This window comes from Palaemon carinicauda, chromosome 3, assembly GCF_036898095.1.
Source record: "Palaemon carinicauda isolate YSFRI2023 chromosome 3, ASM3689809v2, whole genome shotgun sequence".
NCBI classification, from domain to species: Eukaryota; Metazoa; Arthropoda; class Malacostraca; order Decapoda; family Palaemonidae; genus Palaemon; species Palaemon carinicauda.
This window is the reverse complement of record NC_090727.1, coordinates 85654210-85669347: the sequence shown is the minus strand read 5'-3', so window position 1 is coordinate 85669347 and position 15138 is coordinate 85654210. Positions and strand designations below refer to the sequence as shown.

The following is a 15138-nucleotide window of genomic DNA, read 5'->3' as shown; positions in this document are numbered from 1 at the left end:
TTACCCTTCAACTCCTTGACGTCTGCCATGAGTTGGTTACGGTCACTCGCCAATGACTCGACTCTCTCACCCAGAGCCTGGATGGCACGCATCATATCTGCCATCGAAGGTTGTTGAGTGCTAGAAGGGGGATCAGGAGCAACCACTACAGGGGAAGGAATAGGTTGTGGGGCATGGGGAGAGGAAACATCAACGGAGCGAGATGAACTTCTCCTGACTCTATCTCTCTCTAGCCTACGTGAATATTTCAGGAATTCGAGAAAATCGAATTCCGAAAGCCCAACGCATTACTCACATCGATCTTCCAATTGACAGGTTTTACCCCGACAATTGGAACAAACGGTGTGCGGATCGATAGAGGCCTTCGGAAGACGCCTTGAACAGTCCCTAGCACTACACTTTCTGTATTTAGGGACTTGAGAAGGGTCAGCCATCTTGAATTAGTCAAAGGGGAATTCAAAATCTATCCAAGTCGTCAACAAATAATCCAAAATTCAATAAAAGAATGCAAGGAAGTATTGAAGATAACCTCTGCAAAGCGAAAGCTAATAACTAGAAATGTGTACTTCACCAAAATCTGTGAAAACCAATCCAGTAAGCAACAGCGAATTTAGTAGGTCTTGCCGGTGGCACGACAGAGAGAAAATTGGTTCTGTGTTTACATGGAGTACTTGAGTACCTGCTCGACAGATGGCGCTGTTGATGTACACCCCCTACCTGCATAGCGATCGCTGGCGTATTTTGACCGTAGGTTTTTCTGTCGGGCAGCAGAGCTGCAGCTTATATGATCACCGGCTAAGTTTAATATTGAAAAAACTGTTGTAACCAAGACTTTTCCAATACCACCTCACCAGGGTATGGGGACGCAACAGTATTAGCTTTATACTAGGTACACAAAGGAGCATGGTTTACCTGCTGTGGTTTGAGGTCAGCTTATGCAGAGAACCAAGGATGCTGCTTTCCCCAGGAGAGAGGACGATGAAGAAAAGAATTCACACAGAATAAAACCTGATACAGTGTCCTCAACCTTCTGATACTTGTCCAATAAGGAGCGTGCATTTTATACCAGCTATTGTGCAGCAAACACAGGGCCAATAGAAAACGTATCGAGCCTCCTGTGGGTCATATCTTGCAGTCAGTGGGCTGTGAGAGTGTTCTTTCATTTCCACACCCTAGCCTGAAGAACCTGTCACTGAGAAGTTCCTCTTCAATGCCAGGGATGTAGCTACGCCCGACATAATGAGCTCTGGGGCGACGTGAAGGATTCAGCGCATGGTCTATGACCTTGCAAATCCATGCTGAGATGGTGTTCTTGGTGACCCTCCTCTTGGTCCTCCCTGTTCTGACAAAGAGTGCAGGCACATGGGGACGGGCTGTTGCTGTTCTCTTAAGGTACAGCCTCAAACTCCTCACTGGGCAGAGTAAGAGATGATCAGGGTCATCTGTTACAGAACAAAGACTCAAAATCCGGAAGGAGTCGAATCGAGGATCCGCTACTCCCGGGTTTTGAGTCTTAGCAACAAACTCAGGGACGAAGATGAACGTTACCTCTCTCCCCTCCCCTTGAATGGGAGATGTTGTATGAGAGACCACGAAGTTCACTGACTCGCTTGGCTGAAGCTAAAGCTATCAGGAACATCATCTTCCAGGTTAGATGGTGATAATGGTTTATACGGAGGTCTCTTTAGAGACCTGAGAACTCGAACCACGTTCCAAGGGGGAGGTCTCACTTCAGACAAAGGACAAGTAAGTTTATAACTCCATATGAGTAAGGAAAGTTCTAGCGATAAAGAAATGACCATTCCATTCAGTCTAAAGGCGAGGCTTAAGAAATGACCATTCCATTCAGTCTAAAGGTGACGCTTAAGGCTGAGCGATAGCCTTTTACCGCCATGACTGACTGGCGCATTTCTTCACGTAAATACACGAAGAACTCTGCTATTGCTGGAATGGTGGCATCGAGAGCAGAAATACCCCTTCCACAACACCAACCACAGAAGACTGTAGGGCAATCTTAGCCCTGGCACCCTTCAGCTCCTGAGACCAACGCAAGGCGGCACTGGTCTTTGCCCTTTCGAGGGAGTATCTCTGGGTTGGTAAACAAATTGAGAACCCGAATGAGTCTGAACTTGCCAGAATGCATGTTACGACACTTTCTGCTCTCCTTCGGACATTGAACTTGCAGCAAAGCCTCCTTCAACAACCAAGAGCTCTATTCAGGGTGGGTTGCAGACATCCCTTGAGTGACTGGTTGCATCTGTAGAATTAGAGGTCCTTGAAGAGGACTTTGGAAGAGTCTTGGAGTCCTTAGGTTCCTTTCGAGGAAGGAGGTAGGACTCAAGCATTGAAGGCCGGATTGTCATGTCCCTCATGACTTCCAACAGTGGTGAAGAACTATCCGTGCGAGGGGAAACTTCCTCCGAAGGTGGAAGAGAGGAAGCCCCTCCCTCATGCAACTCTCTTGGCAGAGGTGAGGTAGGAGAGTGTCCGGTGGAAGATGCAGAAAAGCAGGCCTTGTTGGCATAACAGGAGTCAGCTTTACCCTCAGGAAAGTGACCGCATCTGAGACTCCTCTCTTCCTCTACAGGGGAGAACAAGAAGCTGTGGTTCCTTGTAATATGTCTGCTGGAGCTGTAAGGTTGCTCCGAAGAGCTGGCAGACAGAGAAGGCTCGAAGGCTTGCACCACTACTCTGAGCATAGCACTGAACCACGGCTGCTGACTGACTGACGCACTGTCAGAAAGATCCCCTGAAGGGAAAGGGACCGAAGGTTCCCTGTCAAGAGTCTCTGCTGTTGATTGGTCCACCATTGAGGAAGGCAGCTTCAGCATCCTGAACCCTTCTGTGAAGACCCCTTCCCCTTTCCCCGCTGGTTGCACTGTAATGCCTTTGTGGGGATTGGAATGAGGCGATGGTGACCTGTCAATTTGAAGTTCAATAAACATAGGAGCTTGTAGAAGCCTGCTCATGGCCATGGCGCAAGTGAGCCGGTGAGCGCAGGTGCATAGCAGGCACTGGTGGGCCTGAGAGATCTTGTGTGCAGAAGAGCGGTGGCGGGCAGGAGAGCGCTGGGGCGCAGTAAGGCACTGCGCAGGAGGATGCTGGTGCGCAGTTTCCAGTGAATGCGCAGGAGAGCACTGGCACGCAGATGGGCGTTGGAGAACACCGGCGAGCTGGAGGGTGCTGATGAGCTGTAGAGAGCGTTGGCACACGCTGGTTTGGAGAGCACTGATGTCTTGGGGAGCGCCGACGAGCTTGAGCTGGGGACCGCTGTTGCACTGGCGAGCGTAGGTTGGCTGGCAAGCGATGGCAAATGCTCCTCTTTGGAATGGAGGGGCTACGCTGATGGGCGCCAGCAATCGGTAGATCGGTAGGGGCTTGGAGAGTGCTGAGGACTAGCAGGAGAAGGCTGGTAGTCAGGCAAACGTCGAAGCACTGGAGAGCGAAGATGCTCTGAAAGCGTTGGAATACAGGCTGGCGCTGAGATGCTGTTGGAGAGCACTGGTGAGCTGGAAAGTGTTGGCGCGCAGCTGAACGCTTCGGAAGAACATCCGGATGATGTACAGGAGACAGGAAGGATGACGGCAGGTCGGCACAAAGGTCGAACTGGACCAGGGAAGTGCCCTTTGGCAGGGCGAACATCCACTGATAGGGATCACGAACAATCCACAGAAGAGTCCACGGCCAAGGACAGGACTAGCCGCAGCGTCGTCAAGATAATGACCAGGTATGGGCGAAGGTTGAAGGCCAGAAGACGACTAAAGCAGAAGCTCCTCAGCGGGGGACGGCTGCAAAGACAAGGCCAAAGAAGCGCCTTTTCACCGATGGTCAAAGGTAATCTCTCAGGGGAAGCGGAGGGTGAGCTCTGAGACGTGGGAACATCAAGCTCAACTACCTATACCAGCAATCCTCCGAAGAGGAGTCTCTATGAGAGAACTCCCCCGATGGTGAGAGTCACTCACAGGAGACAGATGAAGGACTTAGCTTCCTCCTCGAAGGATGGACAGAACGGTGGAAGGTCGGGAGGCAGAAGAAGAGGTCTTGTGTTTTTTTTCCCTTCAAAGGAACCTTGGAAAGGGAAATATCCAGCTTTGACTTCTTCCGCCATCGCCCAAACCTTTCCCACTGGGAGGCAGACCACTCCCAACACTCATTACAGATATTACTACAATCACACTGTTGACCTCTGTAGGTGGGACAAAGGGTGTGGAGGTTGGTGTCCACGGCCAACATGAAGGTACCCCAGGCCCAGCCTTCAAGTCCAGAGCAGGTACGCATGGTGGCAAAAGTCAACACAAACACATACTATTAAAGAGAAAGAACAGACAAAAACCATTAATGGCCGTCCAAAGTATAACTTGGTGATGGATGAAGAATGACAACGAGCCAAAACCAAAGTGACCTAAATCATTGGTGTGTGAGAGGGAGCAGTAGCAAGTAACCAAACCTATCCCCATTAACTAGCGGAATGGGTAGTTAACCCTCGATAAAAGTCTTATGGCTCATCTTCCAGCCTCACCGAACGTAATATCCTTATAAATAGCGAAGGTTTATATAAAGTAACGGAACAAAGAAATATTTCTTAAAAGTTACATAAAAAATATTGCTTTTAATCCTTCAGTCTTCTATATTTCATATGCAAACACAGAAAACAAACTTGACCCGAAATTAAACCCAAATGATTGCACTTAGTACAGTTAACATTAGGGTGAGCTATGAGCCCAAACAAATTGAATTTCTAAAAACAAACCATGACAGCCTCTGGACATGATTACTGCTCTATACCACAAATACCATCAATATACTGTAAACTTAATTCATAACATCAGATATTCAATTTTTTAAACTCACATTAATACTGAAACCTGTAGAATTTATTCCTAAACAAATTGGGTTATGGATTTTACCCAGAAGGCCCAGCCCTGGGACTTGGAATATTACTCAGCAAAATATCTTTAAATCTTAACTTCATTCTTGTGAAACCTGAATACAGTACTGTACTAAGAATGCTGTAAAATCATTTGACGAGACACTGTCTCTCCAGAGAGACCAATGCAGATTGAAATGTTTGAGAAGAGCATTTGTGGAAATGAAAGAGAAACCAAATATTTAGATATTTTAATGAAGATTCTTCTCTGAAGGACAATCCAATGAAACCTATATAACCTAAACTAATCACTAAAACCATAAAAGAGATTACATCAAGAAAATCACATAAATCTTAAAAATAATGATACATTTCTACCTTATCACTATACTTATATTCAAACCCCCAAGATGAAGCTATCTCCATACCATAGTACTTTGTAAATAATTGCATGGCTTCATATTCCAATACAAGTAGACTGGATTTTGATTCTTCCTTCCTGCTAACATTCATAACTTCACTACAGTACAAGAAGCAGGTAGAATCATCCAGTATTACTTTCAAAAAGAGACAATGTCACCAACATTCTTTCAAAAGGCTTAATGCTGTATATTATTCTCTAAGCTTTATTTAGGCTGTGACCAAGCCAATCAACTACTGACCCTGAAACTAAATCAGCGGATATTTCCAAGTCTAAACTTAGTACAAATGCTTTTTTGTTGACGATGTTTCATTTCCTGGTTTTTATAATGCTCATTTATTCAACATTGTTATCTATTTTCAAATAATCTCATTTTTCATTTCTCATATAGTTTATTCTTTACATTCTTATTTCTTTACTGGACCAGGCTGTCATGTATTTGGTCCCTTAGGCTAGTAGAAATTTGCCTTTTTGGGTTCAGGCCATGTCATCCTGATGGAGGGTTCTTTTAAGTAGCTTCCTAGGGGATATTTGACTACAGTGATATTCCCAGAGAATTTAACTTAAGGTCTCCAGAATTCTAACTCCTGGCACGAATATCCTTAGTTTTCCTTTTAGGATATCACATAATATCAGGGGACGTATTCTTGACACGCCACTTAGCACTCTGCACCCCGTATAGCGTTTACGCTTCGAGGGGGAAAAGTGGCAAAATAAAAGAGGAGCCGTTATAAGGTTCCCTTCCTCCGTTACTGTTTGAGTACTCAGATGGCACTATAATCGCCGCCATCTTTATTCCTTTTTCTGTAGCGGTCTCGCTCGGTGGTTTTCCCAATGCTCTCTCGTAATTTGGATTTATTATGCAATCTCCAGCCTCTTCTTCCTCTGGAAATTGTAGTATTTGATTCTTATGCTGTATAAATTTAGCTCTGGCCGAAAAGTAAAAAATTGAATCGAATTAACTTAATTTTTGGCAGAGCTACTGCCTACACCGGAGGCATCTTCAGGCCTTGTTTGTTGGCATAGGAGGCTTTGCCTCCCTAGACTGCACTTGAAGGGGTCATGTGATCCCCCTTCTCCCTGCTGTTTAGTCGACTAGTCCTGTGCTCGCAAACCCTAGGCTGGAGAATGGAGTTTATTTTTCTGCCTAGGATGGTGCCGGCATGAGAACTCTGTTTCTCTTTGGTTAAGGGTGGCGGCTAGATGATTGCCGGCCCCATTTACTGTATTGGCAGACCCTAGGCTGGGGATTGATACTCTGTTCGCCCAGGATGGTGCCGATACTGAAACAGGGTTTCCTCAAGGTGTGGTAGGGCCAACATGCTGCCGTCTCCTCTCACACCTTATACAGGACCCTTTCCCCACCCCATTCTGTCCTTTAGTGATGGCCTAGCCATCACATCCCTGTGACTGTTATCTTACAATCTCGCCGATTGGCTGTAGGGCTGGCTTGGGCTTCTGCTTGTATGGCCTAGTCGTATAGCTTCCCTATCGGACATGGAGCTCCGGGATAGCTGTGTCGGCAGGTCTAGCTGCCGGCAGAAGACCCATTTGCTTTAGAGTGTTCTTCAGTCCTCCCTTGGGCTGCCATTCACATCCTATGGCCGGCAGGTACCGGCACGCAGGTGAATGGGTGGAAGCTTGATTATTTTATGTTCTCCCCTTCCATTAGAACCCTCATTCCGGAGGAAGGAAGTGAAACAGTGCTCTTACATCCCCCTTCACTCCTTGCTTTCTCTCTCATTATTGGTAAGTGCCACCAGGTACTAACCTAACCGGCGGCTGCCGGCTACTAACCTTGCCGGCAAGATGCTAGCTAGACTGGTGGTCCGACAGCCATTGATTCACTGTCACATCTGACTTAGCCAGCAAGAGCCGGCCGAGTCTGGTATACTGGCCACTACCCTGTCAAGTCGCCGGAATCTGGTGGGCAGCCAGCCATAAAGATTATCAATATTGTGTCAGTTGAATTGTGCCTTAGGTTCTATGTAGCAGCAACTAAGGTATATGTATATACAGTAGCCAGTACATCTGTAGTATAGAGCATACTGTAGACAGAAAACTGTAGTATAAAAGTATACGGTAGTTAAATTTTCCAACATACTCTGTGCGTCTAGGCGCAATCTATTGTTGAGACCGTATAAGATTGGGAAAGGAGTTCCCTTTCTATATACTGATAGATGATCACTTATTAATGACCCTCATTATTAATCCTTTAGGAAGTGGGTGTTGGTTACACTCTTCTATCCTTATAGGCTAGACTCTTCCTTTGGGCCTCCTGAGGAGGATATCCCTAGGGTTAATATTAAGGGCGGTCACAGCAAGGGGCTGGGCGGGAAACACACGTATGTGTCTTTCCTATTTCATTTCTAGCTTACCTATCCTAAGCTATATGCAATAAAATTAAATGGAAAATATTATTATATATATTAGTTTATCTAGTGAGACAAAGGGTGTGGAGGTTGGTGTCCACGGCCAACATGAAGGTATCCCAGGCCCAGCCTTCAAGTCCAGAGCAGGTACGCATGGTGGCAAAAGTCAACACAAACACATACTATTAAAGAGAAAGAACAGACAAAAACCATTAATGGCAGTCCAAAGTATAACTTGGTGATGGATGAAGAATGACAACGAGCCAAAACCAAAGTGACCTAAATCACTGGTGTGTGAGAGGGAGCAGTAGCAAGCAACCCCACCTATCCCCATTAACTAGCGGAATGGATAGTTAACCCTCGATAAAAGTCTTATGGCTCATCTTCCAGCCTCACCGAACGTAATATCCTTATAAATAGCGAAGGTTTATATAAAGTAACGGAACAAAGAAATATTTCTTAAAAGTTACATAAAAAATATTGCTTTTAATTCTTCAGTCTTCTATATTTCATATGCAAACACCGAAAACAAACTTGACCTAAAATTAAACCCAATTGATTTCACTTAGTACAGTTAACATTAGGGTGAGCTATGAGCCACAAAAAATTGAATTTCTAAAAACAAACCATGACAGCCTCTGGACATGATTACTGCTCTATACCACAAATACAATCAATATACTGTAAACTTAATTCATAACATCAGCTATTCAATTTTGTAAACTCACATTAATACTGAAACCTGTAGAACTTATTCTTAAATAAATTGGGTTATGGATTTTACCCAAAAGACCCAGCCTGGGACTTGGAATATTACTCAGCAAAATATCTTTAAATCTTAACTTCAGTCTTGTGAAACCTGAATACAGAACTTTACTAAGAATGCTGTAAAATCATTTGACGAGACACTGTCTCTCCAGAGAGACCAATGCAGATTGAAATGTTTGAGAAGAGCAATTGTGGAAATGAAAGAGAAACCAAATAATTAGATATTTTAATCAAGATTCTCCTCTCAAGGACAATCCAATGAAACTTATATAACCTAAACTAATCAATAAGATCATAAAATAGATTACATCAAGAAAATCACATAAATCTTAAAAAATAATGATACTTTTCTACCTTATTACTATACTTATATTCAAACTCCCAAAACGAAGCTATCTCCATACTATAGTACTTTATAAATAATTGCATGGCTTCATATTCCAATACAAGTAGACTTGCTTTTAATTCTTCCTTCCAACTAACTTTCATAACTTCACTACAGTGCAAGTAGCAGGTAGAATCATCCAGAATTATGTTCAAAAAGAGACAATGTCACCAGCATTGTTTCAAAAGGCTTAATGCTGTATATTATTCTCAAAGCTTTATTTAGGCAGTGACCAAGCCAATAAACTACTGCCCCTGCAACTGTATCAGCAGATATTTAACAAGTTCAAACTTAGTACAAAGGCTTTTCTGTTGATGATGTTTCCTTTCCTAGTTTTCATAATGCTTATTTATTCAACATTGTTATCTATCTTAAAATAATCTCTTTCTTCTCTTATATAGTTTATTCGTTACATTCCTGTTTCTTCACTGCACCAGACTGTCAACTATTTGGTCCCTTGGGCTAGTGGCAATTTGCTTTTGCACCTTGGCTTCTAATAGTAATAATTATGCAAATATGACAAATTTGGAAATAATTTGTATTTTTCCTAACTATACAAACCTGGAGCTCTTTACAATGGAGATGCATTTTGGCAACAGCTGAAACTAGTTGTAAAACTTTTAGCTAGTTAGCGAAGGGAGAGCAAGAGTTGGACCAACCACTTGTAACTGAAAGTCACTGTGCAATTGCAGCAAAACTTCCTGGGGGAAGGTGATGGCGGGATCAGTATGTGTTAAGAGCTCCAGGATTGTACAAGGATACAACAAAAATACAATTTTTTTCCAAATCTGCCATTTGTTACAGCGCTATATAAATACTCCAATGATCTTTACAGTGGAGACTCACCGTTAGGTGGGTGTAAGTTCGAAAAACTAACTGGCTAATGCCTGACCTGGGGTGCTGCTCTGTGCTTCACATGATCTGTTTGGAGGCACCACGTCACCTCGTCGACTCTGAGAGCTAACAGCCTGGGCAAAAGTGCGAAGGGGTGAAAACTTTCATCTATTATCTCTGCTGTTTTTTCTCCTTTATATCAGATCACAATATCAGATTTTATAGCACCTCCTTCTATGATGATTCTTGAGGAAACCATCAGAGCACAAAGCCTTACCCCAGTCCGTGCGCATGAATGGTTTTTCTTCCATGTGAGTTCTTAAATGTTTATCGAGTCTGTTTTAAATTATATGTTTTGCCACATTCATGACATTGGAATAGATCTCTCATGTGATTTCTTATGTTTAGTGAGATAGTATTCCGAAGTAAAGAATTCGCTACAGAAATTGCACTTGTATGGCTTCTCTCCTGTGTGAATTCTTAAATGTTTAGAGAGAGATAGTTTTGTAATAAATGCTTTGCTACAGACATCGCACTTGTATGGCCTCTCTCCCGTGTGAATTCTTAAATGTTCAGTGAGAGACTGTTTCCCAGTAAATGCTTTGCTACAGACATTGCATTTGTATGGCTTCTCTCCTGTGTGAATTCTTAAATGTATAGTGAGATTTGGTTTTCTATTGAATGTTTTGCTACAGACATCGCACTTGTATGGCTTCTCTCCTGTGTGAATTCTTACATGTCTAGTGAGATGGTGTCTCAAAGTAAATGTTTTGCTACAGACATCACACTTGTATGGCCTTTCTCCTGTGTGAATAGTTAAATGTACAGCAAGTCTGTACTTCTTACAAAATGCTTTGCTACAGACATCGCACTTGTATGGCCTTTCTCCTGTGTGAATAGTTGAATGTGAAGCGAAACTGTTTTTCAAAGAAAATGTTTTGCTACAGACATCGCACTTGTATGGCCTTTCTCCTGTGTGAACTCTTGAATGTACAGTGAGGCTGTGTTTCAGGGTAAATGTTTTACTACAGACATCGCACTTGTACGGCTTCTCTCCTATGTGAACTCTTGAATGTACAGTGAGATATTGTTTCAGGGTAAATGTTTTGCTACAGACATTACATTTGTATGGCTTCTCTTCCATATGAATTCTTAAATGTGTAGTGAGACTATACTTTGAAGTAAATGTTTTGCTACAGACATTACATGTGTATGGCTTCTCTCCCGTGTGAATTCTTGAATGTTTTGTAAGACTACGTTTATCAATTAATGTTTTGCTACAGACATCGCACTTGTATGGCTTCTCTCCTGTGTGAATTCTTGAATGTTTAGTGAGACTAGGTTTTTCAATAAATGTTTTGCTACAGACATAGCACTTGTATGGCTTCTCTCCCATGTGAATTCTTGAATGTTTAGTGAGACTAGGTTTATCAATGAATGTTTTGCTACAGACATCGCACTTGTATGGCTTCTCTCCTGTGTGAATTCTTGAATGTTTAGTGAGACTAGGTTTTTCAATAAATGTTTTGCTACAGACATCGCACTTGTATGGCTTCTCTCCCATGTGAATTCTTGAATGTTTAGTGAGACTAGGTTTATCAATGAATGTTTTGCTACAGACATCGCACTTGTATGGCTTCTCTCCCATGTGAATTCTTGAATGTTTAGTGAGACTAGGTTTTTCAATAAATGTTTTGCTACAGACATCGCACTTGTATGGCTTCTCTCCCATGTGAATTCTTGAATGTTTAGTGAGACTAGGTTTATCAATGAATGTTTTGCTACAGACATCGCACTTGTATGGCTTCTCTCCTGTGTGAATTCTTGAATGTTTAGTGAGACTAGGTTTTTCAATAAATGTTTTGCTAGAGACATCGCACTTGTACGGCTTCTCTCCCATGTGAACTCTTGAATGTTTAGTGAGACTAGGTTTATCAATGAATGTTTTGCTACAGACATCGCACTTGTACGGCTTCTCTCCCATGTGAATTCTTGAATGTTTAGTGAGACTAGGTTTATCAATGAATGTTTTGCTACAGACATCGCACTTGTATGGCTTCTCTCCCGTGTGAATTCTTGAATGTTTAGTGAGACTAGGTTTATCAATGAATGTTTTGCTACAGACATCGCACTTGTATGGCTTCTCTCCCATGTGAATTCTTGAATGTTTTGTAAGACTATATATATACCAAAAAGCTTTCCCACATTCATTGCATGTGAATCGCTTTCTAGCTAGAGCATTGAAGTCAACATTACCAAAGATACTTTTTTTTATCTGCTTCTCATTTATTTGATTCACCTCTTCATTCAAAACATCTTTCTGTAATAATTCTCTTCCACTGATTACACATGAAAGTCTTTCTTTTTCTTTTCCTTTATTTTCTTCCATAATTGTCCCTAAGTATGTGTCTACACTTTCCTCCTCATCGACATCCCCTTTACAATTTAATGAACCATTTTCACACACTGATGCATCATACTCGTAGGAATTTTTCAAGTTGCTTTCGCTAGAATCAAATATTTCTGGCTCTACTTTGACTTCCATTTTTGGATCCAAGAAAAGACCGCCATCATTAAAGAGAGCAACACTGCCAGACGTATCATTATGTTCAGGATTGACTGCAGGTGAAATTAGATCTTCAATTTCACTTTTCATTGAAAATTCAAAAGGTTGTTCAGAATTCATTATCCTCTCCGTATCACAAGATGACAAACCCCTTAATATTATTTTCAATAGACTTCAAAGATGAAATTAAGACTAAACTTCCTATTCTCAGACATCATACTGTACAACAAAATCTTCCAACATGACCCTTTCTTTTCCAGTCTTACGTCTCTTGCATATACCTTCAGTAGCTTACAAGCTTTAGCGGCAAGAGGTGGATGATTCCTTCCTTTGGGATGAGAAGTCTGGAAGAATAGAAAACTACAATCAGTTGGAGAAGAGAAAAACTCAATAAAAATAATGGAGTTTTTTAAAAAATAAAATAAATTCATAAAGTACTGTAATTTGTATTTTTCGTAACCATACAAACCACAGACTTTGATCTGTGTTCTATCTGTTCTTGTTACACATTTCAGGCACCTAAAAATCTCATATCCTCTGTAGATTCTATAATCCACAGCATCTCCTGTGACATTATTGGTTCTATTCTTAAAATAGTTTTCCTCTTGCTCTTCAAAAAGACAGAGTTTCATCCATAGTCTTATTTCCTTTGCTGTACTTCCTCTCCAGTCATCATCAAAATTGTCTTGCTAATACTCCTATGCACCTCTGAGCCTTCCTCCAGAATTATGAACAGCAAAAGGCTTTATAGTAATCTTGCACAGACAGGAACATTTACCACAAACTCTTCCATATCACTCCCTCTACCTTTGCTTTGGTTCTACTGTTATGGCAAATTAACAATACTAACATAAGTTTTTTCTTTCTGGTTGCCTTTGTGTTGTCCAGTGCCTTCTTAACCCTTTTACCCCCAAAGGACGTACTGGTACGTTTCACAAAAGCCATCCCTTTACCCCCATGGACGTACCGGTACGTCCTTGCAAAAAAATGCTATAAAAATATTTTTTTCAATTTTTGATAATTTTTTGAGAAAATTCAGGCATTTTCCAAGAGAATGAGACCAACCTGACCTCTCTCTTACAAAAATTAAGGCTGTTAGAGCAATTTAAAAAAAATATACTACAAAATGTGCTGGGAAAAAAATAACCCCCTGGGGGTTAAGGGTTGGAAATTTCCAAATAGCCTGGGGGTAAAAGGGTTAAGACCTACAGATACCCTCCATCCCTGTGAAGATGGACCAGGAATTCTGCAATTTTAGGCTGAGAGGGTCTGGAAGAAGAATGACCTTTCATCTGGCACCAGCGTAAAAAAAAAAAAACTGCGCATTTGACTTGATAAACTCGACATGTACAGCATCACATGGCTTAGGGTAACTAGATAAAAAGCCTCTTTACCTTGAGAACCTCCTGACAGGCTCCAAGCATGAAGATGAAGCATGTGGAGCCCCCGATGAAGACAATGAAAGTGAGGCTGTTTGAGTAGATCTGGTCTCTCTAGCAATCTAACAGGAGGGTTCACTAGGACCTCAAAAAGGTCTGGGAACCAATCCTTCCGAGGCCATAAGGGAGCGATGAGGGCCAAAGAAAGACGACTGGTTTCCCTCGCCGAGTTAAGAGCAACCCAGATCAGAGAGAGGTGGGAGGTGTACACCTGAAGACTTCTCAATCTTGTAAGTGGGCATCTGTCCTTCTGGGGATACTTTAATGAAGAGAAGACGACTTGGCAACCAAAGTTAATTCCAATGAATAATAACTACACAGAAAAATTATTAAAGAAAAAAAAATGCATACTCATAGGGCACTCATATATCAATACAAAAACACAAGTACTTTTTTTTTTTTAAAGACACCCCACACCTGAAAATAACATATAAAAGACCCTTTTCAAATACAGTTTCATTAGGTTTATGATGCAAATTTCTTGGCAATTAACACCAAGAAAGAGCCTTGATAAAATGCCCAGATCAGAGAGAGGGGGAAGATGTCCACCTGAAGACTTCCTCATCTTGTAAGTGGGCATCTGTCCTCATGTACTGGCGATACTTGAACGAAGGGAAGACGACTTGGTAACAAAAGTTCATTGCTATGACATGGAATAAGAATTGAAAAACAATACAAGACTGAAAAATTATTTGAAAAAAAAAAGCCTCACAGTAATTGGCCACCCCTATATGAATACAAAACACAAGTACCTGGTTTTTTCCTAGGACACCCACACACCCAAAAAAAAGAAATAAAATATAAAAGTCCTATTTTAAAATACAGTCCCATTAAGTTTATGATGCAAATTTCTTAGCAATTAACACCAAGAAAGAGCCTTTTCAATCTAGGTCAAAGTATTCAAACAAATTACCCAGCTTGTGACGTGAGAAAGGTCCAAGCTTGTTGCCGTCCGCTGGCCTGGAGGGGGACACTGCCGTCTGCTGCCCTGGAGGGGGACACTGCCGTCTGCTGCCCTGGAGGGGGACACTGCCGTCTGCTGCCCTGGATGGGGACACTGCCGTCTGCTGCCCTGGAGGGGGACACTGCCATCTACTGTACCGAAGAGTACCTTTGAGTGTGCCTCTGCCCCTTCTTGTAGAGTGGCACTACCTGTACAGGAACTGTTGAGAGCCACTACCACCACCTAAACTGATGTTTAGCACTGTCGTTTGCTGGCCTGGAGAGTGGAACTAAATGCTGCTGAGGAGAGAGGGGAACTGCCTCGGCTGTAGCTACTGGAGCCATTTCTGGCATACTGGCTTTGGCTGGGTTACCCAAGAACTGCTCCCCTGGTCCACTGTCTGCAGTCTCTGGCAGACTAAAGGGGTTAGTTGCCGGAACAGGCGAGGAAGCAAAGGGTCCACCTCAAGCAGGAGACTCCCAGAAGCCTGGTACAGGTGGGAGTAATGGTGAGAACCCTGGTACATTTCTTTGAGAAATCCTC

General features: G+C 42.4%; 1 protein-coding gene across 7 annotated transcripts in view; it reads right to left on the bottom strand.

The window, feature by feature from the left end:
* Positions 1–15138, bottom strand: part of LOC137638362 (zinc finger protein 271-like) — a 235040-nt gene that overhangs the window by 162144 nt on the left and 57758 nt on the right. For 3 of the 7 annotated variants that reach the window (XM_068370392.1, XM_068370391.1, XM_068370393.1), the window contains one exon: positions 8641–12557. The exons of the other annotated variants lie outside the window; for them this stretch is intronic. In XM_068370392.1, coding sequence (XP_068226493.1) covers positions 10012–12333 — 2322 coding nt within the window. In that variant the 5' untranslated portion in view covers positions 12334–12557 and the 3' untranslated portion in view covers positions 8641–10011. Of the gene's footprint in view, positions 1–8640; positions 12558–15138 lie in introns of those variants that run through there. 7 annotated transcript variants of the gene reach the window in all.